The sequence below is a fragment of the Cibotium barometz genome, chromosome 3, assembly GCF_041138505.1.
Source record: "Cibotium barometz isolate CiBa-2024 chromosome 3, ASM4113850v1, whole genome shotgun sequence".
In the NCBI taxonomy this organism is placed as follows: Eukaryota; Viridiplantae; Streptophyta; class Polypodiopsida; order Cyatheales; family Cibotiaceae; genus Cibotium; species Cibotium barometz.
This window is the reverse complement of record NC_141048.1, coordinates 58,872,264-58,896,572: the sequence shown is the minus strand read 5'-3', so window position 1 is coordinate 58,896,572 and position 24,309 is coordinate 58,872,264. Positions and strand designations below refer to the sequence as shown.

The following is a 24,309-nucleotide window of genomic DNA, read 5'->3' as shown; positions in this document are numbered from 1 at the left end:
TGCAGGATTGCATGATTGTAAGTTTGCAGCATAAGCAAGTCAATCGTAAGGGATATTGATGACATGACACAACAAGAAGCCTCTATTTCGTTTATCAATTAGAGGCTACCTTGTGTAACCATGATTGCTCAGAAATCAAAAGAATGCAGAAATATAGTAGCAGCTTAACATATCTGATCCATCATAATTGCCTTTAAAACTCCTTAACTATGATACAAACATTTAAGCTAGATCTTTTTTATTATAAAGTTGTCGGACTCTCTTGAATTTCTTGAGATGAAATTTCCAGAACATGCCAGTTACCATGGGAATAACACAATCTTAAATCTATTCACGTTACCATGAGAATAACACAATCTTAAATCTATTCACACGCCCTTTCCAAGTCAACCAACTTGCACCAAACTTGATGGAAAACAGCACAAAAAGACACCCCATGTTGGTCTCATAGACCCTTTGGGTCTTTTGTAGACGTTAATAACATCTATATATCTATCTTTCTTTTCAAGTTCAATGCTTTTCTTCTCATAAATCCAAAAAATGACCTAATTTAAATAGAAGTTAACAATCACGCAGTTAAAATGCACCAAGGATTGTGTACCTTACTGTAGGCTTGGATAATCTCATTCTTAAAACTTCTGCAATACAAAAAAAGAGCGAATTTGACAAAAGTAGCTGTTCCCATGATGCTACACAACCATTCAAGCTGCGAAGTGCTCATTCTACTAGAAGTTTCATGTTCCACAAGCTGGCGTGCAGCTTCAATAAGAACTTGTACCCCTGTAAATCAAAACAGCACATCCGTCACTCCACACTAAAAATTCATATTTAAGATTCTATGGCAAATTAATGTAAATATACCAAGCTGAAGTCCAAAGAAACTCAAGAACATGCAAAGCAAACTGTTATAAAGCATATTTGCACAAAATGCCTATGAACCTCTCAAAGCATAAGAAAGCTCCTTATTCCATGGATTGTCTAAATTGGGCCAATCTTCTATTGCCTTGAGCTTTCCTAGCGTTTACAAATGCCAAAAGTTTGATCGGATGGTGCTTGAGATTAGAAAATCGGATTTCCTTTCAAGATTTATAATTGTCCAAGTGTGAGCATTTAATTCTATTGAGAAGGATGAAGTTTAAACCATATGCATGGGAATTATACTTAATATTATTTAATTCCTCATATTTAAGATTCTAACATATTAACGTACATATTACCAAGATGAAGTCCAAAAAGAAACTCGAACATGTAAAGAAAACTGCAATCATGGATCTAAAGCAATATTTGCACAAAATGTCATATGAACCTCTCGTTGCTAGAAAGCTCCTTATCTCATGGACTATCTCTAATTTGGGCCAATCTTCTATTGCGTTAAGCTTTGCTAACACTGCTTACAAATGCAAAAACTTTTGCTTGGATGGTCCTCTTCGGACTTATCTACACGCTTGGTTTATGTGCAAAAAGTGGGAGTTATTGGCAACCATAGAAGCAAGGTTAAGTGACCCATGCTTTAATACAATTGTTGGTGATTTACACATTGCCACAACCTTCTTTGAGGGAGGTAGTTGTATCACCTTTATAGAGGTCACAACTCCACACACTGCTCTTTCCCATGTGTGTCCCTGGCTATATAATTGTGTGGTAAGGATTTTGGGAATAGTGAAACTTGTAGAAATGGTGATGTATTGTTTGACATGATGTAGATTTGTTTCATCTATTTTGCATGTAATTGTTTCAATGTTTGATTCTTTCATACAAGGAAAAAGTGACTTTGGGTTGCAGTGAAGCTTTGCATGCTAACTTGTTACTTTGTCTTATGGATTATGTGATAAATATATGCTCATAAAAACAGTCTTTTTGGTTGTGTTTGGTTCCCTTGTAGACCAAAAATGGACGTTTGATGAATGTCTACATGCAGAGACGTGTGAAAATACCCATCTGAAATATATAGACAACTAGGTAGACTTGGATGTAGTGACTCTTGAGTTGGATCCAGTTGGTTTTGAACTTACATAGTTAGATACGGATGTTTCCATGGTTGGACTCCCAAGTAAAAGAGAAACTAATTTTCAGGTTAAGAAAGCTGTAAATTCAGTGAAATCATCCATGGACTTGGCTGGAGTAAAACCCCAAGTTCTTCCTTTGAGGATTCTGAGGAAGGGAGGGTTGTGCATAAGCTTTTGTCAAATTCCCAAATGGGTTCTTTCATCTTGGAGAGGAGAAATCACAGATAGAAGCTCAAGTATAATCAATTTAAGCATAATTGAGTTGGTTGAGTCTCATAGGAAGATGGGATTCTGAGGTAACTTTTTGGATATCTCTGGATGTAGCATATTCAGCCAAACAAGTCCCTTGGATATGTACCCAAGATTCTGGAAATGTTTCACTGGTGTGAGCTACTTGAACATTTTCTTTATATGAAAAAAAGCTATATATAACCATAGCATTTGCGGTGCATCTAGTGGATGCTAGTAGTTATGCTATTGGTGGTACTATGTTCCTTCAGCAAATCAATGACCTGTCACTTTTGCGATACAAAAGCTAACTAATGCACAGTTCGTGGAAGATGCTTCCTTTATAGAGCAACTTATGTGGTGTGTGTAGATGATATATTTCCTTTAGACTTAACTCCACAACTTTCGACCCTTGGGAATAGATCGTGTGTTGTCCGCAGTCATTGTAGGACTTGGTTTTGGATTTACATCTTGCTCAGTTGATGTAGCTAGTAAGTTTGTTCATTGCCAACTCATTTAGTTGGGAAATTTTATTTGGTGGTGAAAGTATTCATACATTGGTGGTGAAAGTATTCATACATTTGAACATTTAGCTAGACATAAGTTGAGCAAAACTTGGATGAATCTTAAAGAGCATGTCTATACCTTATTCATATGCACACCTAAATTTGGTGGACTCTTGTCACATGCACTCTGCACTGTAGTGCATGGTGACAAGCTGGCTCATCATCATCAGTGCAACATTGTACAATATTAGTACCTTTCAGGATGATATTTGTCGTACGTCGTGACCCCATTGTAATCCTCAGTCCAGGATAAGTCAGGCACGAGCTACGTAGGTTATTCTCAACCTTAGACAATCAGTCAGTCAGTCAGTCAGTCAGTCAGTCAGTCCCTTAACCCACTTGAAGCGACACATTCATGCATGTAGAGTCAATAGAAACCTTAGGGTTTGCATTAGAAAGCACTCTGAATATTTCATATCATTCATCCATTGCATATAGTTCATTGCAAAAGCCTTGAAATAGCATCTGGCAGCCTTAGAATATTTATTAGGATTTATCTGGCATTTTTTCCATAATTTCCAACATTTAATACTATTTATCCCTCATCTACAATTCATGTAGCATTTATTATTCAATCGGCCAGCATCTAGTACCAACCGACCAACCTCAGTGTAGTATAAATAGGAGTGCTTTGCTCATTCTGAAACCGATTCCGTCGAGTGGGAATAGACTCCGTTGGACACCCACACCCGTAATAGCACAACTTAAATATCACAATTTGAATGGACAACTTAAAAACAACTGAAAAACTGAAATGAAATGAAATGTTGATCTATGGACACCAGCACTGGGGCCGGAACGGGCCGACCCCCCCCCCTCAATATATGATATATTATTGGGAGTATTTAAAAGATACAATGGTCCATGGGTTCAATGAACCAGATGATGTCCATGTACAATTGAGATGAATACAATTACCAAACAAGAGACTTGAAGTAGACGTTCGAAGAAGAGCAACCCACTTGAGTGGTCAAGTCTCTACGGTCCTGTGCCTTCACTGGAATCCGCGGAGAACGCCCCACTGGTGTTCCAGGACCACGCACAAACAGGCACTCCCGTACTAACACCTGACTCTCCCGATCTCGGCACCCATGGACCGTGGTTCTCCAAAAGCTTGGACTACCTGGCACCGAACGGGTGTTAGCGGTAGAGAGAATCCTTTATCAGGTTTACAACAAAATCCTTTACTTAAATCTCAATCCACTTACTTGTAGCTCGCGAGTGGCAGACAAATACCCGATGCATCTAGGTGCAGCTACTAGAGATGGACACCAAGGCACAACAGTCTACTGACAAGAAGGAAGAGTATGCAACCGCCTCGAGGTCTGAGCGCAGCCGCTTGTGGAAGAGGGCAGCCGCTTGTGTAGATAGAGAACAGCTGCTTGCAGTCACCCATGGAGAGGAGGCACAGCCGCCTGCAGAAGACGGGCGCAGCCGCCCGTGGAGAGGAGGCAAAGCCGCCTGCAAAAGACAGGCGCAGCCGCCTGTGGCCGCATGTGAAGAGAGGCGCAGCCACCTGCTGAGGAGGAGGCGGCGGCGCAGCTGCCTACAAGGGGAGGAGGAGGCGCAGCCTGCTATGGGAGAGCACAGCCACCTGAGGGAGGTGCAACCGCCTGAGGGAGGCACAGCTGCCGGCTGGAGAGAGCACGCAGCCGCCGGCTGGAGAAAGCACGCAGCCGCCGGCTGGAGAGAGCGCGCAGCCGCCTCATGTGGCCGCTTGTGGAAAGGAAGCGCAGCCGCCTTCAGAAGAAGAGGCGTAGCCTCCTGTGTAGAGAGAGCAGCCCACCAACGTGCAGCAACCTAAGGGCAAGCGGAGAAGAGATGATCGCTTGCTCAATCGTGTATCCCAACCGATGAGGTGGTCATGCATATGTAGGTGTTGGAGGGAGAGCACACGACCACAGCTGGCCGGCTCCCCTAGCTTGCATGGGGGCGGCCAGTTTCAAGGTGGGGTGTGGGTAGGTGGCCATGCACCCACCCCCATGATGAAAAAAACGTGGGTGCCCACCCTACCAAGGACATCACTAAATATTTGGGAGGATGCCCACTCTTTTAATGAATGTGAACTTACAACCTTATAAAAATAAAGGTTAGAAAGAAAGCTATTAAACAAACAAGTGCAATACACTTACCACCTATTCACACGCAACAAAACTCGTCAGAAGACAGAGCAAAATTCACGACTCACTGGCAGGCGTCCCCGCTCAATAAGTGGCACGTCAAACAGGCAAACACAAGAATACAAGTCATGCGAAAACAGTTCCAAACATGCAAAACATGAATGCATGTGCAAGAAGTATCATGGACATATCTCCCGTTCATGGAACAAGTACAAAACATCTGTCGGGCACAACGATGGCATGACAGAGAAACATAAATCCCGGTCTTCCTATGGAGTGACAGTCCCATAGGTAAGACACAGATCCAGGCATGAGCCTCCCTATGGAGTGACAGTCCCATAGGCAAGACACGGCAAAAATACTGGCTCTCCCATGGCGTGACAATCCCATGGATAGAACACAGTCCAGGTCATACACGGGTGGCACCAATCTGGCTCCCGTCCATATGACACCATCCTGCTAACACACGGGTGGCACCAGTCTAGCTCCCGTCCATGTTATGCAAAAATACTGGCCCCTTCACATGAGACACCGGCCTGGCCTCAAGTGAACGAGACACTGGACCAAATGGTCGGCCAATTGGTGACATCCCCCCGGGCTTCTAAAGAGTTGTCCTCAACTGAAAAGCCTCAAGATATGCTTGCAACAACTGTGGGTAGTCAATAAAATAATCCTCATTTACCCACTTTGCATCAATGGGCAAATAATTTTTGAATTTCACAAGGTATCTCCTGGAAAGCTTTCCTGCAGGTAGCTTTCGCTCCTTGTGAAAGACAATCTGTTCTGGCTGGAGGATCTCCTCAAGCTCATCAATCTCTGGCGGATCTTCTGTGACAGGCTCGTCAGGATCTGGCCCTACATATTTCCGAAAAAGACTCATATGAAATGCATTGTGAATCTTCCAATGACTAGGTAAAGCAAGCCTGTATGACACTTCATTGATCTTTTGAATCACCTTGAAGGGTCCATAATAGCGAGGAGAAAGCTTAGGATATGATCCTTCTCATCCTGGCCTCTTCCGAAGCCTAGCTTTCTCAAATTTCAACAAAACCCAATCACCTTCTTTAACTTGCATGTCCCTTCTATGCTTGTCAGCAGCCATTTTATGCTTATCTTGTGATCTTGCAATGGCTGTCCATACCTGAGCAAAAGCTGCATCCAAGTCACGAACATACTCATCAGCTGCAAAAATCTCATCCTTTGTACGAAGGATGGGTGGCAATACCACTCTGCCATAAATAATCTCAAACGGGGCCTTTCCCGTGGAGGCATGAATTGTATTGTTGTAGGCAAACTCAACAAGTGGAAGATACTTCTCCCATGCAGTCTTTTGATCTGCCACATAACACTTCAACAAATCCAACACAGCTGAATTTGCAGCTTCACTTTGGCCATCCGTTTGAGGATGATAAGCTGATGAAAAATCAAGTTTAGTGCCCATATTATCAAATAAAGCCCTCCAGAAGAGGCTCGTAGTCCTGGGATCTCTATCCCCAACAATGGATTTAGGCATACCATGATGCTTGAAAATATTAGCAAGAAAAAGCTTCACCATATGATCAACTTTAATGGTTTTCTTGACGGGCAAGAAATGAGCTTGCTTGCTAAACCTGTCCACAATGGTCCAAATAGCATCATTCCCATGCTGGGATCTAGGCAAGTCCATAATAAAATCCATAGTAATACTTTCCCAAGGTTGCGAGGAAATAGGCAATGGCTGAAGTAAACCTGGAGGTTTTTGCCTGTCAAATTTCACCTTTTGGCAAGTAATACATGCACGTACATATGCCTCAATGTCTTTACGCATGCTTGGCCAAAAGAAATCTCTCTCAACTCTATGGCCAGCATAAGGTGGAGCGTGACATTCCTCCATAACCTTTGGACGCAAATCCTTCACCACACATAGGCAGTTATCCTTCATAAGATAACCCTCGTTGATAACATAAGAGGCATGTGAGTGACCAGCCATCAAATCAGTCCATATATGGCAAAAATCAGCATCCAATGATACAAATCTCGCATAGCAGATAAGTCCCCATGAGAGGCCACTGAAACTGCAGCCACATAAGGCCTCCTGGATAATGCATCTACCACCACATTTTTCTTTCCTAGAGTATGCACAATCTGAAAATGAAACATGGAAAGAAAGTTTGCCATTCTCATCTGCTTCTCTAAAAGCTTTGTTTGAGATAGAAAGTATCTCGAGCTTTGATAATCTGTCTTGACTAAAAATTCAGCCCCAAGAAGATAATGTTTCCATATCTTTAAGGCATGAATTACAAGCAAAAGCTCTTTCTCATAGATATCCATATGAAGCTCAGCATCATGCAAACGACGGCTCTCATATGCAACTGCATGCCCTTCTTGATTTAGGACAGCCCCTATACAATATCCACAAGCATCACATTCCACTACGAATGACCTTTGCAAGTCAGGAACAATCAATACGGGTCCACATATGATAGCATGCTTGAGCTGCGAGAAGGCATCCTGTTCTTTTGGAGTCCATTTGAAAGTGGTTTTCTTCTTTGTGAGATCATGTAAAGGGGTGGCTATCATAGCAAAATGCCTTATGAAACGCCTATAATATGAACATAATGGAATATCCTATCCATCGTACAATTAAACGTGGTAGGAGCATTGGTGAGACCAAAAGGCATTACCAAAAATTCATATAATCCAAAAGCTGTCCTGAATGCAGTTTTATGGACATCTTGTGACACCACTCGTATTTGGTGATAACCACTCTTCAAATCAAGACGGCTAAAACAAGCCGAACCATCAAGCTTATCCAAAATGTCATCAATACGCGGAATTGGAAATCTATTCTTGATGGTAAGCTTATTTAAAGCTCTATAGTCCACACACATGCAGAATGACCCGTCTTTCTTTTGAACAAGAAGCACAGGAGAGCAATAAGATGAGGAACTAGGCTGAACCAAACCTTTCTCTAAAAGCTCATTTACCTGCTTCATGATCTCTTCTTGTTGTGTGGCACTCACACGGTATGCGGGTTTGTTAGGTGGAGAACTACCTGGCACAAGATCTATGCGATGATCCTCGGGCCTCTGGGGAAGTAATTCACCTGGCAATGCATCAGCAAAACAATCGTTGAATGCATGAAGAAAATTAAGCCTATCGTAAGTCATAGCATCCACATTTTGATGACTTGGTATAATGCTATCACGAACAAAAACCAAGTACGCAGAAAGACTCTTTTTCATTGCTTTATTAATTTGGATGTGAGATACAAGTGGGATGGAATCCCCTTCTTTGCCGGCATCACTGAAATGCATGCGGCCTTTATGCATAAAAGAAATTATGTTGGTCTTGTACTCTTTGCGGGGCTCAAGCCTATGACACCATGGCTTGCCCAGCAATACATCACATCCATTTAGTGGTGCAACTAAGAAATGTTCATTATCAAGGTAGCCCTGGATATGTATGCGCAACTTTCCTATTAGTGGGGTAACCTCCACCTCTTTGCCAACAAAGGCAACTTCGGCTTCAATCTGAGGTCCCATGTTCTCAACCTCAATACCCAAGGCAGCTGCCATCTGAATAGAGATGAAGTTATCGGTTGCACAATCATCAAACATGAATAAGGCGGGCTGATCCTTGATTTGACCCAAGCTTTGCATACCATCCGCTCTTTTGCATCATGTTTTGTGTTTCCCTGCAGATCGGGAACTGCATGCACATTAGCCTTGGTTTGCTTATCCTCATGCTTTGGTTTGCGATCTGGGCATTGTCGAAACATGTGCTCTTTGCTACCACAAGAAAAACATTTTCCCTCCTTGGCATATTGCTCTCTTTGCTCGGGGGTCAAGCCAAATTTGTTCTTCTTTGGGCCCTGATCTTTAGATGAGGTATTTTCAGCTTTACCTCTCTTCTGGATCTCCCGGAAGTTCTTTTTAGATGGCTGTCCACCTGTTTGCAGATTTGGGACAGCCTTGTCTTTGCCTTTTGCACCGCCTTGATCTTGCTTAATTTTGAGCACCAATTGCTCCGTAGCAAGAGCAAAGGCTGTAAGCTGTTGCAAAGTATGTTTCGGGTGCAATTCAATGCCCGAACGATAAGCTGGTTGCAATCCGGAGCGAAACTTCCTCTTTCTTTCATCCTCAGTGATTTGCATAAAAGGAGTTACTCAAGCAACACTTTCCAAAACTTATTGACATACTGTTACACACTTTCATTATCTCTTTGCTCAAGTCTATCCCACTTTTGGGTGAGAGTTTGCTCCGCATTAGATGGCAAGAACTGAGCATAAAATCTGTCCTTAAACTCTTTCCGGGCGCAAATGGGGTCTTTGGTGATCTTTTCAGTGATCCACCAATGAGCAGCGGTACCCTTCAAGAACATGCTAGCATGGCGTACTTTAGACTTCTCAGTGAAGTCCTCATCGCTAAAAGCAATGTCAAACTGTGCCACAAATGCTAACACTTTGGAAGCGTCATGCTCTCCATGAAAAACATCAAACTTAACGGACTTGTCACCTGCTTTAAATTCCTTGAGCTTTCTAGCATGGGGCTCATGGTCCTCTCTTTTTCTTTTCCCCTTATCCAATGGGGCAGCCCTATCTGCATGGGCTCCATGGGCCATCATGGAAGTTTCATGAAGCACAGTGGCATGTGCTCCACGAACTTGAGAATCAGATGCATGTGACCTTCCTGTATAAGGCAATGTCTCTCCATGAGACAACTCAGTAGGCAAAGCTCTTCTAGTGGCAAACCTGTCACCCCTTCCATGGGATACATGTCTTGAATGCATGTGACCATCATGTCCTCCATGAGCACTAGCATACATATACCTGTCAGGCTTTGTGCCTTGTGGAGAAGATGCATGACGAGAGGTGACTGTCACCTCTTCCCTTTGCGTAAATGACCTCAACCTTTGAGATGCGGGATCTCCATGCTTCAAGCGAGGTCAATTTCTGAATTTCAGCTCTCCATCTTCCCCCTCTTTGATGCCACCTTTGCGGAGGAGGCAGGAAAGTGCCAACTCCCTTGGCTTCTTGCCCACTTCCCGTGCCATGGACTCAAAAGTCACGTCTACCATTGCATCCGCTTTCCTTGCTTCAATGGCACTTTGCACATGGAGATCTTCATGCAAAATTTCAGCTCTTCCTCTTGTGCCTGCAAAAGCTTTCTCATATGCTCCAATTCAACCCTCATTGCATCAGGCTCTTCTTCTTGCATGACTGTCTTTCCTCGAGACAGTTGTCCCCTTGAATCACTATCATTTACCCTCTCAAGAGGCTTGTGCCTTCCTTGTAAAGCATCAGAACCACGCGAGGCACTTGATGGGCCCCTCGAATTGGGCACTTCCAAAGGGTTGCCTTGGCTGTTCATTGTGTTAAGTGTGCTAGAAGCGGGGTGTCCAATACACAGGTTCGTTTCCCCACTAAGAAGAGGGAAATAACCGTGCTCTGATACCAATGAAACCGATCCCGTCAAGTGGGAATAGACTCCGTTGGACACCCACACGCGTAATAGCACAACTTAAATATCACAATTTGAATGGACAACTTAAAAACAACTGAAAAACTGAAATGAAATGAAATGTTGATCTATGGACACCAGCACTGGGGCCGGAATGGGCCGACCCCCCCCTCAATATATGATATATTATTGGGAGTATTTAAAAGATACAATGGTCCATGGGTTCAATGAACCAGATGATGTCCATGTACAACTGAGATGAATACAGTTACCAAACAAGAGACTCGAAGTAGACGTTCGAAGAAGAGCAACCCACTTGAGTGGTCAAGTCTCTACGGTCCTGTGCCTTCACTGGAATCCGCGGAGAGCGCCCCATTGGTGTTCCAGGACCACACACAAACAGGCGCTCCCGTACTAACGCCTGGCTCTCCCGATCTCGGCACCCATGGACCGTGGTTCTCCAAAAGCTTGGACTACCCGGCACCGAACGGGTGTTAGCAGTAGAGAGAATCCTTTATCAGGTTTACAACAAAATCCTTTACTTAAATCTCAATCCACTTACTTGTAGCTCACGAGTGGCAGACAAATACCCGATGCATCTAGGTGCAGCTACTAGAGATGGACACCAGGACGCAGCAGTCTACTGGCAAGAAGGAAGAGTATGCAACCGCCTCGAGGTCTGAGCGCAGCCGCTTGTGGAAGAGGGCCGCCGATTGTGTAGATAGAGAACAGCCGCTTGTAGTCGCCTGCTGGAGAGAGCGCGCACGCCGCAACTGCCTGTTGGAGAGCCCGCGCAACCGCCTGCTGTGGCCGCCTGTGGAAAGGAAGCGCAGCCGCCTGCAGAAGAAGAGGCGCAGCCTCCTGTGTAGAGAGAGCAGCCCACCAGCGTACAGCAACCTGAGGGCAAGCACAGAAGAGATGATCGCTTGCTCAATCGTGTATCTCAGCCGATGAGGTGGTCATGCATATGTAGGTGTTGGAGGGAGAGCACACGACCACAGTTGGCCGGCTCCCCTAGCTTGCATGGGGGCGGCCAGTTTCAAGGTGGAGTGTGGGTAGGTGGCCATGCACCCACCCCCACACATAAAAGGTTCCTTCTTACCCTTCATGATGAAAAAAACGTGGGTGCCCACCCTACCAAGGACATCACTAAATATTTGGGAGGGTGCCCACTCTTTGAATGAATGTGAACTTACAACCTTATAAAAATAAAGGTTAGAAAGAAAGCTATTAAACAAACAAGTGCAATACACTTACCACCTATTCACACGCAACAAAACTCGTCAGAAGACAGAGCAAACTTCACGACTCACTGGCAGGTGTCCCCGCTCAGTAAGTGGCACGTCAAACAGGCAAACACAAGAATACAAGTCATGCGAAAACAGTTCCAAACATGCAAAACATGAATGCATGTGCAAGAAGTATCATGGACATATCTCCCGTTCATGGAACAAGTACAAAACATCTGTCGGGCACAATGATGGCATGACAGAGAAACATAAATCCCGGTCTTCCTATGGAGTGACAGTCCCATAGGTAAGACACATATCCAGGCACGAGCCTCCCTATGGAGTGACAGTCCCATAGGCAAGACACGGCACAAATACTGGCTCTCCCATGGCGTGACAATCCCATGGATAGAACACAGTCCAGGTCATACACGGGTGGCACCAATCTGGCTCCCGTCCATATCCTGCTAACACACGTGGCACCAGTCTGGCTCCCGTCCATGTTATGCAAAAATACTAGCCCCTTCACATGAGACACCGGCCTGGCCTCAAGTGAATGAGACAAATCTGAAGATGGACCAAATGGTCGGCCAATTGGTGACACATTCATTCATATCATATCAAAATTCAGCAAATAAGTCTCAAGCGTTGGAGCCTTCAGCACAAGGAGCATAAAGCAATTGCAGAATTCAGCACCTCATAACTCAATAGTTTCCTCATCAGCATCTAGGAGCATCAACGCTTGAGCAATTCAGCCTCTATGTAGTAAAACGCAACAACTACAGCATTCAGCCTTTAGTCCCCTTTGCGTTTTCAGCATACATACAGTTTTCTATTGAGATTACAAGCTCGATGACAGCTAGAGCTAGGTATGATATGTGCTGGCATGGTAGATAGCAGCATGTGTGTGACAATAAATGGCCACGTCCAGCTCGCCACAGTGTGTGGACATTAGATAGGGTTATTTGGTGTGTGAACACAGCACATTTAGTGTGTGGTGTGTAGTTCTCTTCGATTATGCATTGTGTGAGAGTGGATATGACTTCCCTCTTTGGTTAGGATTACACTAATGGATTAGGGTTTGCTCTCTTGTGTGTGTGCTCTCTTGTGTGTGTGCTCTCTCTTTTATCAGTCTTTTATCATGGTATCAGAGCCTGGTGCTCTCTATTAGGGTTTTGTGAGTGAGTAAAGAAGAGGGAAAAATTCTGTTTTGGAGCTATCCATTGGAGCTTGGAGCAAAGAGAAGCTGGGAGCACACCCCTACTCAGTAACTCAACAGATCTGAAAGCTAAGGACCATGGGTAAGCAAAGCTAAATACCTTTGAGCAGATTGCAGGTGATTTGACACAAGCAAAGCAGGATTTGAGTTGCCCAAAGCAAGTGAAAATTCTGGCTTTTTGCAAGCTTTAATGGAAAGCTTGAGAGCTTGATTGGAAGAGGCAAATGCATGTATTAGTTGAAGGGCACATGTATCTAGCATTGATGAATGGAATAACAATGCATATGCAGTGCCTTGTATGATTTTGGAGTGTTGGGGTAAAGGCATAATGCCCACCCTTATAGTGTGTACAAGCCCATAAGTTATAGTACATAGTACACTTAGTACTTTTAATGTACTAAGTGCACTATGTGTACTAGTGCAATATACATGTGTGATAGGGGAGTCACACACTCATGCCTCATGAGTTGACTTATCCCCACAACTCTCTCTCTCTCTCTCCATTGTTCTTCTCTGTGTATGTCTCCCACATGACCTAACCCTAATTCTCACACACAACTGGTATCAGAGCTTAGTGATCCCTCCCTCTTCCCTCTTCTCCTTGATAGCAGGCACCGGCAGTGATGGCGGAGATGCTTGTGAATAGGCGAAGGTGACGGCAACTTTGAAGCGCACAACAGTCAGGCATTTCATGTGAAGGGCCACCATGAGTCAAGCGCACAGGCGGGCGTCAACAGCTCGAATATGGAGTCGGCTGGCCACCTAGGTGAGTGGCGCTAGGCGAAGCTAGGCGAGTGAAGAGGCGAACTCAGGCGATAGCACCCTGGTATCGCGAAAGAACCACCAAGCGATGGTGTAGAAGGCGAACCCAGGCGGGCAGCCATTTTCTGCGCTTTTTCATACGCAGGCGTGTCAGGCGCCACCCGAGTCGTCGACTGCAAGTGTAGGCGCTAGGCGAATACGTCAACAAGCAGGCGGGTGTGAAGCGAAGGCTACCACGTCATCTGAAGTTCAGCAGCTAAGCGAAGGCAGGCGAGCGAAGAACATTGGGCGTCCGTTAGCGAACGGTCGATAGCGATAGCTGCACCTGCCTCTTGGCGTCGAAGCACTTCCTGCCACTGGCCAGTCTTATGCAGCGCATAAGCGCCATGGTGCAGTACTGTCAGTAAGCCATCGCCAGCTGTCAGTCGATGCCCCACTGCAGATAGCACGAGCAGCCATAAGCTCTCTCAGCAGCAGCAGCACCAAATTCATCAACCCTTTCCTGCAACAACAGAAAATCAAAAATCAAGGTATTTGCCTCAAATTCTTTTTTGGGATTTGCAATTGAGCAGTTGCAATCATTAATTGAGCAGATACAGGCGCTGAATTGCTCAATTTCTGAGCAAAATTGGCAAAATTGGGTGAAATTGGCCAAATCAGGATCAATTTGCAGGAAATTGGCCAAATCAGGATCAATTTGCAGGAAATTGGATGTCGAAATTTGGGGCTTTTGATGTAATTGTGCAATTAAGCACTCATACATGCTGTATGATGTGAAAAATCGCACATTTGGGCAAAATTGCAGCAAATTGCAGTGCAAATCAAGGAGCTTTTGTGCCGATTTGGTTGATTTGCATGCAGGCAATCGCATTTGATGCTGTGGATAATGTGTTGATGCCTTACAAGCACTCAATGTGCCTGTAAATCAAGGGGCTTTCATGTATTTGATGCATATGTGGCCAGGGGGAAGCATCGTGAACACTCTGGATGCCTTCATGTGCGTCAATGTACCATGTATGATCAAAAATTGATCTTAAATCAAGGGGCTTTTCAAGTTTGTATGCTTGTTAAGCTCGGCAAAGCAGCAAGCAAGACTTTTATGCCTTGAATCCTCAAAAATCAGCTTGCAGTCAAGGGGCTTTTGCCCAATTTCTGTTCGGGACTGTTTTATGCAGTGTTCGGGACTGTAAAAGTCTGATTTTTACTCATTTGGACAGCCAGGAGAGCATTTGTTGCTACTGTACCTGCTGGTACATATTTGGCACAGCTTTTTGCAAGTTTTGGCATGGCTGTACACTGTTTTGAGTGACCAAAAGGTTCAATTTCAGCTGCTGTACTTGCCGGTACAGGTTTGGTACATCATTGGTGAGCACTTGGTACTGCTGTACAGTACTTTGGAAGGGCAACAGAGCACATTTAAGGTGCTGTCCAAAATCTGCAGCAACCAGATTTTGATGATTTCATCACATAAAGTGGGAGAAAAGTTGCATTTGTGCTTCCGCAGTGGGAGATAAAGCTTGGGAGAAAAACTGTGAGCACTTTGTGTGCTTTTGGTGCAGTGTTTGCACATTTTGCAGGGAGTCAGGCATTGACAGGTTGCATATTGCTATGGCAACCACAGGTCATTGCTTCACATCAAGAAGCTTGAAGGCTCGCATAACTATGATATTTGGCAAACCCAGTGCTACAATGTGTTGCTCCAGAAAAAGCAGCACAAGCCTATCAAAGAAAGGGGTGTAATGCCCGCTTCTCTTACTGCTGAAGAGTGGGAAGATATGGATGAGCTGGCAAGATCTACTATCATGTTGTCTGTGTCAGACTCATTACTTTTCAGCATTCGTGAAGAGAAGACAGCTTGGGGAATGTGGCAGAGATTGCAGGACTTGTATGCCCAACAAAGTGCCTCAAGCAAAGTGTATTGGTTGAAGAAACTCATAGGTCTTCAGATGAAGGAAGGGGCGTCTATGACAGCCCATCTAAATGAGTTTAATGGTATTGTCAGCCAAGTTATAAATCAAAAGTTGGCGATGGACGATGAGTTCAAACCCACTTTTCTGTTATGCACTTTGCCAGAGAGTTGGGACACATTCAGGACAGCCACTAGCAATTCGCATGCTATGCTGTCATATGCAGATGTTGAGGGTGCTCTTCTTCAAGAAGAGATAAACAGGAAAAACAACTCTGTTGGAAAGTCCAATGCAATGAATGCACGTGGGAGATCCCAGCAAAGGGGAAAAAGCCAAGAAAGGGGAAGGAGCAAGTCTCGCTCCAAAAAGGATTTGGAATGCCATTATTGTGGCAAGAAGGGACACATTAAAAAGCAATGCTACAAATGGAAAAATGATCAAAAGGAAAAGGGAAAAGGCAAAGACAAAGAGAAAGATGAAGCCAAAGATGTAAAGCCAAAGGGCAAAAGTGGAGTCAAGATTGAAGAAATCAATGTGTCACATGCAGGTGGCAGTGAGGATGAGGTCCTATTTACTTCTTCACTTGATGCCCATTCACTTCTTACAGGTGGTCATGGTATGCACTCATGGATCATTGATTCAGGTGCCTCCTTTCATGTCACAGGTTGCAGAGACTTGTTTGTCAGGTATACTGCTGGCAATGAAAGAGTGGTTTATTTGGGTGATAACCATGCATGCAAGATTCTTGGCAGAGGTGATGTGAGGCTTGTGTTTTCAGATGGCTCACAGCTTATGCTCCATGATGTCAGGCATGTGCCTGAGATCAAGAAGAACCTGCTTTCTACTGGACAGCTTGATGATGCTGATTATGTTACCACATTTGGTCGTGGAAAGTGGAAGATTTGTAAGGGCTCACTGGTTGTTGCCAGAGGCTCTAAGGTGGACACTCTTTACTTTATGCATGCAGGTGTTTGTCACCATGCTAATGTAAATGCAACCGAGCTGCCGGAAATCTCTATGTGGCATAGCCGGTTGGGACACATGAGTGTCAAAGGAATGGAGCAATTGTCTCGTTTGGGTTACTTGCCTTCTCTAAAGTTTTCAAGTTTTCAGTTTTGTGAGCATTGTATATATGGTAGGCAACTACAGTGCCCCCACAAGAAAGCTCTTGGACAGAAAGATGCTCAGTTAGAGCTTGTGCATACAGATGTATGTGAGATGCCTCAGCTTTCTTTGGGAGGGGCAAAATATTTTGTGTCTTTTATTGATGATGCCACATGCAAGGTGTGGGTTTATCCTCTTCGTTTGAAGAGTGATACATTCTCAGTGTTTCAGAAGTTTGTTGCTCATGTTGAGAATCAAACTGGCAAAACATTGAAGGCTTTGCGTTCCGACAATGGTGGAGAGTATATGTCCAAACAGTTTCAAGACTTTTGTGATGCTAAAGGCATCAAGAGGGAGCTCTCTACTCCTTATGATCCTCCACAAAACGGGACAGCAGAGAGGATGAACAGGACCATACAGGAGAAGGTCCGTTCTTTGTTGTCACATGCTGCATTACCTCATGGTTTTTGGGCTGAAGCTGTTATGACAGCCGTTCACCTTATAAACAGGTCACCTAACACGAGGCTTGGTGGGAAAGTGCCAGAGGAAGTATGGACAGGGAAGCCTCCGTCATACAAGCACTTGAGAGTGTTTGGTTGCGTTGCGTACGTGCACATACGCAGGGAAATGCGCACCAAACTTGATCCTAAGTCTCACAAATGCATATTCCTAGGATATGGTGACAGAGGTGAAATGGGGTATAGACTTTGGGATCCCGTGAATAGAAAGATCATACGCAGCAATGATGTCATTTTTGATGAAACATGCATGTATAAGGAGCCTGCAAGGCAACAGGAGCGTGGCAGAGTCATCTTTGATGATGATGGACATCATGGACAACAACAAAGGGCTGTAAATCAGCCATTACAGCAGGAAAACCAGCCCTTAAATGGTGCTGAAAATGGTCCAAATGGACAGCCAGAGATGGCAGAAGATATCCCTATGGATATACCACAGTTAGAGGAGATACCGGGCATGATTTTTCAGCCTTATGGCATGGAACAGGAGCCACCAATGGGTGATATGCAGGCTGGACAGCAACCTGCAAATGATGGTCATTGGGTACGGAGGTCCACTAGACCCTCCAGAGCCCCTGACAGGTTTGTTCCAGGGGTTGACTACTTGATGCTCATCACTGACTGTGGGGAGCCCTCATGTTATAAAGAGGCTTTACAGAGGGCAGACAAAGCTCTATGGGAGCGTGCCATGAAGTCAGAGATGGATTCTCTGCATAAAAATGGAACTTGGAAGTTGGTGCATTTGCCTGCAGGCAAGAAGGTTTTGCCATGCAAGTGGGTATACAGGCTCAAAGTTGCACCAGCCAAGATACAAAGCCAGGTTAGTGGCTAAGGGCTTCAAGCAGGAATATGGTGTGGACTTTGAGGAGATCTTCTCTCCAGTGGTCAAAATGACCACACTTAGAGCTGTGTTGGCTTTGGTTGCGCATGATGATCTGGACTTGATTCAGATGGATGTGAAGACTGCTTTTCTTCACGGTGATCTCCATGAGGAGATATACATGCAGCAGCCAGAGGGTTATGCAGTAAGTGGAAAGGCGAAGCTTGTATGCAAGCTGAAAAAGAGTCTTTATGGGCTCAAACAGGCACCAAGAGAAACATTCATGAAATCTCAAAAATTCGGGAGAAGTGACATAGATCACTGCTTGTACACCAAGAAAGCTTTGGATGGCAGTCTATTGATCCTCATCTTGTATGTTGATGATATGTTGATTGCCGGGAAATCTCGTAAGGAGATGGATACCTTGAAGCAGAGGCTGCATCAAACCTTTGATATGAAGGATTTGGGTGATGCAAATCACATTTTGGGTATGCGGATACTTCGGGATAGAAATCAGCATGTGTTGTATTTGTCTCAGAAGGAATACATTGGCAAAGTCTTGCAGAGGTTCAATATGGACGGGGGGAAGAAGACTAGTACTCCTTTGCCTCCATATGTGAAACTCAGTGCTATGGACAGCCCACAGTCAGATAGAGACAGGGCTGATATGGCCAAGATTCCGTATGCTTCAGCTTGTGGCAGTCTCATGTATGCCATGGTTGCTACTAGGCCGGACATTGCATTTGCAGTGGGAGTGGTTTCTAGATACATGGCCAACCCTGGCAAGAAGCATTGGGAAGCAGTGAAAGGTGTCATGAGATACCTGAAGGGCACACAGGATATGTGCATTTGCTTTGGCAAACAGGATGCATTAGTGCATGGTTACACGGATTCGGATTATGCCGGTCATCCAGATAACCGGAAGTCTACTACCGGTTATGTGTTTACATTCACAGGAGGTGCTGTGTCATGGATATCCAGGATGCAGAAGTGCACTGCCTTATCTACTACAGAGGCCGAGTATATTGCAGCCACAGAGGCTTGCAAGGAGGCATTATGGCTATCTCGGTTAGTGGTTGATTTGGGTTATACAGGGGATATTCCATTGTTGCATTGTGACACTCAGAGTGCCATTCAGTTGGCAAAGAACCCTGTCTTTCATGCAAAGACGAAGCATGTGGATGTGAAGTATCACTTCATCAGAGAGGTGATAGAGAACAAGCAAATTCAGCTTGTTAAGATTCATACGGATGACAACCCGGCTGATCTGTTGACGAAGAGTTTGCCTCCGGAGCGGTTTGCTCATTGCAGACACTTGATGGGCATTGGATGAGGCCAGTTTCAGCCTTGATATGGCCTTGTATATTATCATGTACATGCTGATTTTTTCTTTTCCTTTACTTAAGGGCACTTTGCCTTTAAGTGGGAGGTTGTTGGGGTAAAGGCATAATGCCCACCCTTATAGTGTGTACAAGCCCATAAGTTATAGTACATAGTACACTTAGTACTTTTAATGTACTAAGTGCACTATGTGTACTAGTGCAATATACATGTGTGATAGGGGAGTCACACACTCATGCCTCATGAGTTGACTTATCCCCACAACTCTCTCTCTCTCTCTCTCCCTTGTTCTTCTCTGTGTATGTCTCCCACATGACCTAACCCTAATTCTCACACACATGGAGCAAATCTATGTGATATTAAAGAGGTCAAATTCTGGTTTTTGAGCTACACAAGAACAGAGGATGTATGCAAGAAATTGGAGCTATTGAAGGGTCAACCTATGCACATTGGTGTGATTAGGGTATAGCGCAAGGTCCCATATCTCATCCCACATGCTTACCACACTCAACCATGCCATCGTGGAGTAATTAAACCATCTACAAAGGGGCCAGAAATCAGTGCAAAAATCCACTATGGAGGAGAAAAATTGAAGCAAGCCCAAATGTATGCACATCATGCATAATGAGCTTAGTAATTGGATCCTACATATGTATGTATCTTTTAATAGAACCCACAAGCACTAATTTGGGTGCAATGATGCAAAACAAGCTGCATTAAACAGGTTTAGCAGAGCTGTTAACTGAGATTAGTGAACAGAGCTTCACTAAATTAGCAATTACTCTCTCCTCTTTCAAAATTGGACTCATTCCTCGCATACGGAGTTAGAGCACATTGATACAAAGCCAATGAATGCTTGGGCCTAAGATTAGGATGCATATCGAGTGAATTGGAAGTGGATTAGTGCCGGTAATTAACAATTTACAAGTTCCCGACTAAAACAGAGAGCTATTTTTGGCATGTACTTGGCACTTTGTGAGCTCAGATGATGTTTATATGCTACATGGAGGATGTATGGATGTTAATGTATATCGTCCACACTTGATTTGAACATTTCCCAGTGTTTTGGAAGATTGGAAGGCTCGAAAAAACCCGTCACAACAAGGCAAAGTGGACTGTTTGTACATAGTTGAGCTCAAATGCTATGTGGATGATCTTATATACATAATACGAGCAAATTAAAGGTTTCTACAAAGTGGAGGACTGTTTTGGACACATTTCTCACAGTTTGTGAGCGGCGTCAGGTTGTTTTTAGCATTTGCAAATAGTGTTTTTGAGTCCAAGAAGTTATCGCCATAAAAATTTTGGGCTGTGTGGACAGCATTGGTGCCGAGGTTTATGTGTGTATGTGCATGTCTGAGTTGATTATTGGAAATCCTCAATGAACATCGTGGTAAACAAAATGAGTGACAGTCCTCATAAAATTGTTGGTGAGAAGCTTGACAAGCACAACTTCCGCAAGTATCCTATGACTAATTTTCTCAAAGGCAAAGGCCTATGGAACTTGGTGACAGGCGATGAGGCAGAGCCAAGGGTTCCCCAAATGAATGCAACACCTGCCCAGCTTACAGCACATCGAAATTGAACAAAGATAAATTTTTGTTATATTCCAAAATATAGATAATTGTATTTATTTAAAAAGATGAATTTTCATTTTATTCAAGTAGAAAAAGATCTAAATTAATTTTAATATTAAAAGAAGAGTTTTCACCATAATTTCACGTAGGAAATTAGGTTATACTAATGTTGAAAAATTAAATTGGTGGAAAGAATATTTTAAGATATTTATATGTAGAAAAATCAACAAAATGATATATACTCAAAATTGGATTATTGGAAGAAGGGTATTTTTATAAAATCCCGTTATTCTCGTATAGAACTATTTATTAATTCTATTGTGGTTAGGAAGGAATAAATTTCATAAACTTAGAATTTTCCTTACGGTTAGAAGTTCCGTTAATTTATCTGAAGAAAATCCTTAAGAATCAAAGTAAGAAGTAAACCGAATAATTTTTTGTTAGGCTACGACCGTAAGAATGGCGGCCAGTAAATTACTTGCCCATCTCTCGAATCTGAATCAAGCAAGAACCTCGTGACCAATTCCAAATCTTCGATACTAAGAATAGACTACCACTGAATTAGAGAAGTTTTCCTTTAACCGAAATCACCAAGAATTAATTTGAAAATTCAGTGAAATTCATGGGTAGATTACCCTAATGCGAGACCAATGATTCTCATTAAGAAAATCTGGATTGTGGGAAAAAAGGTTTTGTGGAATCAAACTCAAACATGGAAAAGCCTAACGCAGGATTAACGAAGATCAGCATCAGGTTGAACTCGCCGCTCGGAAGCACCAATGAGAGCTCGATTGAGAACATATGTTACTCGAGCACCAAAGGGAAAAGGAGGCCATGCATCTTAGATACCAGCACCTCTCTTCAGCTTCCCTAGCGCCAGCATTCCGCAGCATCAACTACCGTCATTCGAAGTCAACCAAATTTTAGTAAGTATGATGGTAAGTGTGATCATTTAGCAGTTAATCAGTTTATTCATCAATTTACTGCTCATTTTCCATTAGCTAGGATCACAGATCCTCACGATAGAGTCCACGTAGCGGCTCCCCACCTTATAGGTGAGGCAATCACTTAGTGGCAACATTAGTCTAATCTTCATACAAACCAGACCACACGTGTCACAGCTTTTAGCTGAGATACGTTTGTTCATGACCTAAATACCAGATTTCTCCCACCCCAGTATATGAACGGTCTGGCAAATGAGTTCTATGGACTCAGACAGAACAGGTCTCCAGTGCTTCAGTTTTCCGGAAAGATTATTACTTTAGCACATCAGTTAGGGCTATCTGCATAGGCCAAGATGGAGCAATTCATTCGTGAATTGGATCCCAACATCCGGTTCACATTTCGCAACTTTGAACCCAGTACATATGACTGGGCTTTGACTCTCACTCAAAATGAGGAAATGAAGATGAATGGAGGCAAGCCCAAGCAGTCATCACAGTCCAGTACCGAACCCCAGCAGCAGCAATATGTTGCGCAGCCAGGGAAAGGTAATGCATCTTCTAAAGATGCTAAGAAGGATGGCAATAATAGTTCCAGTTCAATGGGTAAGAAGGATAGAGAATCTAAGCCTAAGAAAACCCCCGATGAAAAGGCTAAGGCAAGTATTACGGTAGGTTATCTTCCTCCAGAGGAGCAAAAGAAATACCAATCAGAAAACAGATGTTTTTTCTGTCAAATCATAGGGCATGGTAAGAAGGATTGCCACAAATGGCAAGCGGAACAAGCCGCCAAAGCCCTTTCTGCCACAATTGCCACAGCATCCCCATCTCCTCCAACCCCGCCTACTACCACCAATGCATTTTAACTTTTACCTTCTATGCATCCTATGCCATCCATGGTATTTGATGCTAAGCAAGAGGGTGAGAGCGATGCTGCACAGAAAAGCCTCATCTGAGCTTATGGCTCTGCCGAGGGCCGACAGTTTGTAGTCCTATTCGACATGGGCAGTTCTGAAGATGCCATCTCCCCCCAATTGGCTAACAAGATGAGCTACACATTAGTACCATATCATTTGGATGTGGGCGGGTTCACACCTGGTCTTCGCACCCACATATCTCAGAAGGCACAGCAGTTTGCCTTTGACGTTCAGCAGGCCTCATTCCAACGAGATTTCATTGTCTTGCCTCTTTTGGGATGTGACATGAACTTAGGAATCCAGTGGTTTCGCCAATATGAGCCTATTCCCGATTGGGAACATGACACTTTTACTATCTGTAAAGGTTTTCCTGAGCCCGTCATGATTCGTGGGGATAGAAGCATTCTTGGCATCCCATTGATTTCGCACCTCCAGGCCCGACGAGCTATCCGCAAGGGAGCAGAAGCAGCACTACTTTATGTTCGTGCTCAAACAGCCTCTACCTCATCGGTAGCATCCATCTCATCTTCAGCCCCACAGAGCAGACCTCATGTCTAGACATCAGGACATTATGCTTAGGGACGACCTTCCACCCAGTCTCCCTCCATCCCATCCTGAGGACCATCATATTGATTTGGTCCCTGGATCAGAACCTCCTCGCAGGTTTCCATATCATCTTTCCAAGACTTTAGAGGGCGAGCTAGAAAGACAGTTATCTGAGCTCCTCCGAGCCGGATTCGTTCGGCCTTCTTCCTCACCATTTGCTGCACCCATCCTATTTGTCCAAAAGAAGGACAAGTCTGCACGCCTTTGTGTAGACTACAGGGCATTAAATAAACTCACCATTAAGAATAAGTTTTCTATGCCAAGGATTTGTTAACAATTTGATCATGGTCAAGGACATAGATTAAGCAACATAATTAAGGTGGATTAAACCACACTAAGTACTCCATGAGAGAGAGAGAGAGATTGCACACTCAACAATAGCTCTATTGCATTATCACAAATGAACCATACAATGATATAGGCTCTCTAGCCTTATCCCACTTTACACATCATCATCCATGTGGCACTCCCTTTTCCACTCTTTTGGTCAACACTCACACACCATACAATATTACATGTGGCATTCTTATCTTGCCACAATATCTTGCACCTCTAGGGTGCTTTCCCACATACACACAACACCGCGATTACATCTCTCAACACCCCCTCTTAATCGAGGTGTTCCACAACTCACCCATCATCCATCACCCATATCAATGTAGCATTGCACAAACGCAATCGCTACCTCTCAACACTCCCCCTCAATGATACATTGGAGTGATCAACCAATCATGTGTGCGTGTGTCTACCATCTTAGACACCAAGTCCATTTTGAGCCGACTCGCTCACGGCGGAACCACTGAGTCCGATTTGAACATAGAAGTTCGGGTGGGAACCAACCCATGCGCATGCACCTCACACGTGCATCGCTCATGCACACATCATGACAACCATTTTGAGCTTCTCGGTGAGCTCGGGCATGGCAACCCTCATACCCCAATGGGTGAATATACATCTCGTTTTGAGCATGCAAGCTCAGGTATGGTTACCCATCATCAATTATGGGT

General features: G+C 44.0%; 1 protein-coding gene across 2 annotated transcripts in view; it reads right to left on the bottom strand.

The window, feature by feature from the left end:
* The window catches only part of LOC147640319 (metal tolerance protein 4-like), an 88,972-nt gene that overhangs the window by 38,991 nt on the left and 25,672 nt on the right, over window positions 1-24,309 (bottom strand). For both annotated transcript variants that reach the window (XM_086779184.1, XM_086779191.1), the window contains exon 4: window positions 602-780. In XM_086779184.1, coding sequence (XP_086635310.1) covers window positions 602-780 — 179 coding nt within the window. The remainder of the gene's footprint in view (window positions 1-601; window positions 781-24,309) is intronic.